Source organism: Elephas maximus, chromosome 10, assembly GCF_024166365.1.
Source record: "Elephas maximus indicus isolate mEleMax1 chromosome 10, mEleMax1 primary haplotype, whole genome shotgun sequence".
NCBI classification, from domain to species: domain Eukaryota; kingdom Metazoa; phylum Chordata; class Mammalia; order Proboscidea; family Elephantidae; genus Elephas; species Elephas maximus.
In genome coordinates, this window is record NC_064828.1 from 29754419 (window position 1) to 29756261 (window position 1843).

The 1843-nt window shown below is 35.5% G+C and overlaps 1 protein-coding gene across 1 annotated transcript; it reads left to right on the top strand.

The window, feature by feature from the left end:
* Nucleotides 1-704: 704 nt before the first annotated feature.
* On the top strand, nucleotides 705-1631 carry LOC126084539 (olfactory receptor 4K1-like). Its single transcript, XM_049899151.1, has one exon. The coding sequence runs from the start codon at nucleotides 705-707 to the stop codon at nucleotides 1629-1631; it is 927 nt and encodes a 308-aa protein (XP_049755108.1).
* Nucleotides 1632-1843: the final 212 nt, after the last annotated feature.

Below are 1843 nucleotides of genomic sequence, written 5' to 3' on the forward strand. Positions count from 1 at the left end.
CTCTTTCACTCAATAATATGGCAACTTGCTGTTATAAACTTCTTAAAACACAAGTCTATGATTCTTTATTTCAAGACCATTAATCAAGGCTACTTAGCCCTGCTTTCAAGATAAATTATATCCACAAATTACATCCTAATCTACCATTCCCAACTTAAATTTTATTCTTTCTTAACATATTTTTTTTTTTTTTAACATATACCCTGTCCTCCAGGTAAATGTCTTCCGCGTTTTTACTTTTGTATTTTTCTTCATATTACTTCCTCTGCCTGAAATAGACTTTCTTTTTTTGTCTGGTAAATTTCAAACTATTAAAAGTTTTAATTCAAATAATCCCTACTCCATGATACCTTATTTAGCATAGAGTAATCTCTTTCATCTTGCTAATATTTATGGTGTTAATGTACCACTCATTTATATCTACCTATTTCTGATTTCATATTATTCATTTTTCAATATGTGTATCTTACCTTTTTAGTTATAATAGGAGCCTTATCTGTTCCTTTTTTCCCCACCCTTCTCCCATTTCCCATCATCTTCATAGGGATTTAGATAGCAGTCAATTGATATCCATATTTCATCAAGTTGAATTGACTTAACTGAAAGCTTATATTTATTTTTTATATAATCTAGTTATATTCTGTTGTGAATCATTGTGATATGCTCCTGATTTTCTTTCATTTAGGTTACTGTGCGTTGGACACATGGCTCACACAAATGAATCAATGGTCTCTGAGTTTGTGCTGCTGGGACTCTCTGATTCTTGGGAACTTCAGATTTTCTTTTTTGTAATCTTCTCTATAGTGTATGTGGCATCTGTGCTAGGCAACATCATGATTATTGTTATTATTTCTTCTGACTCCCATCTAAACTCTCCTATGTACTTCCTACTCAGTAATCTTTCTTTCATTGATATCTGTCAGTCTAACTTTGCCACCCCCAAGATGCTTGCAGACTTTCTTGTTGAGCACAAGACTATCTCTTTTGAGGGTTGCATGGCCCAGATATTCCTTCTTCACAGTTTTGTTGGGAGTGAGATGATATTGCTTGTAACTATGGCATATGACCGATTTATAGCCATATGTAAGCCCCTGCACTATAGTACAATTATGAACCGGAGATTATGTATAATTTTTGTATCTATTTCCTGGGCTGTGGGTATTCTTCATTCTGTGATCCACTTGGCTTTTACAGTGGATCTGCCATTTTGTGGCCCCAATGAGATAGATAGCTTCTTTTGTGATGTTCCCCTGGTGATAAAGCTGGCTTGCATGGATACTTATGAAATGGAAATTGTGACCCTAAGTAACAGTGGCCTTATATCATCGAGCTGTTTTCTGGCTTTAATTGTTTCCTATGCCATCATTTTGATCACTGTCAAACGCCGGTCCTCCAGTAGGTCTACCAAGGCACTGTCCACATTAACTGCCCACATCACTGTGGTGATTCTTTTCTTCGGACCATGCATTTATTTCTATATATGGCCCTTTAGCAGACTTTCCGTGGATAAGTTCATTTCTGTGTTCTATACTGTTTGTGCACCGTTGTTGAACCCCATTGTCTACTCTCTGAGGAATGAAGATTTTAAATCGGCCATGAGAAAGTTGAGAAACCGTCATGTGAACTCCTGAAAAAACTAGGGAACCAACATGAGGGAGGATAATCTTCAATGAGAATGAAAAAACTCCAATGGATCACAGCATTGTGCAGCCATCTGTGCTAATGATATGATTTATTTAGTGATGGAATTGCTATTTTGCCCTAAATGCAAGGGAATTGCATAAAATTCTAAATTGCAAGTTGTATTGAAAATATTTAGTAATACTTTCAAATATAAAATGCT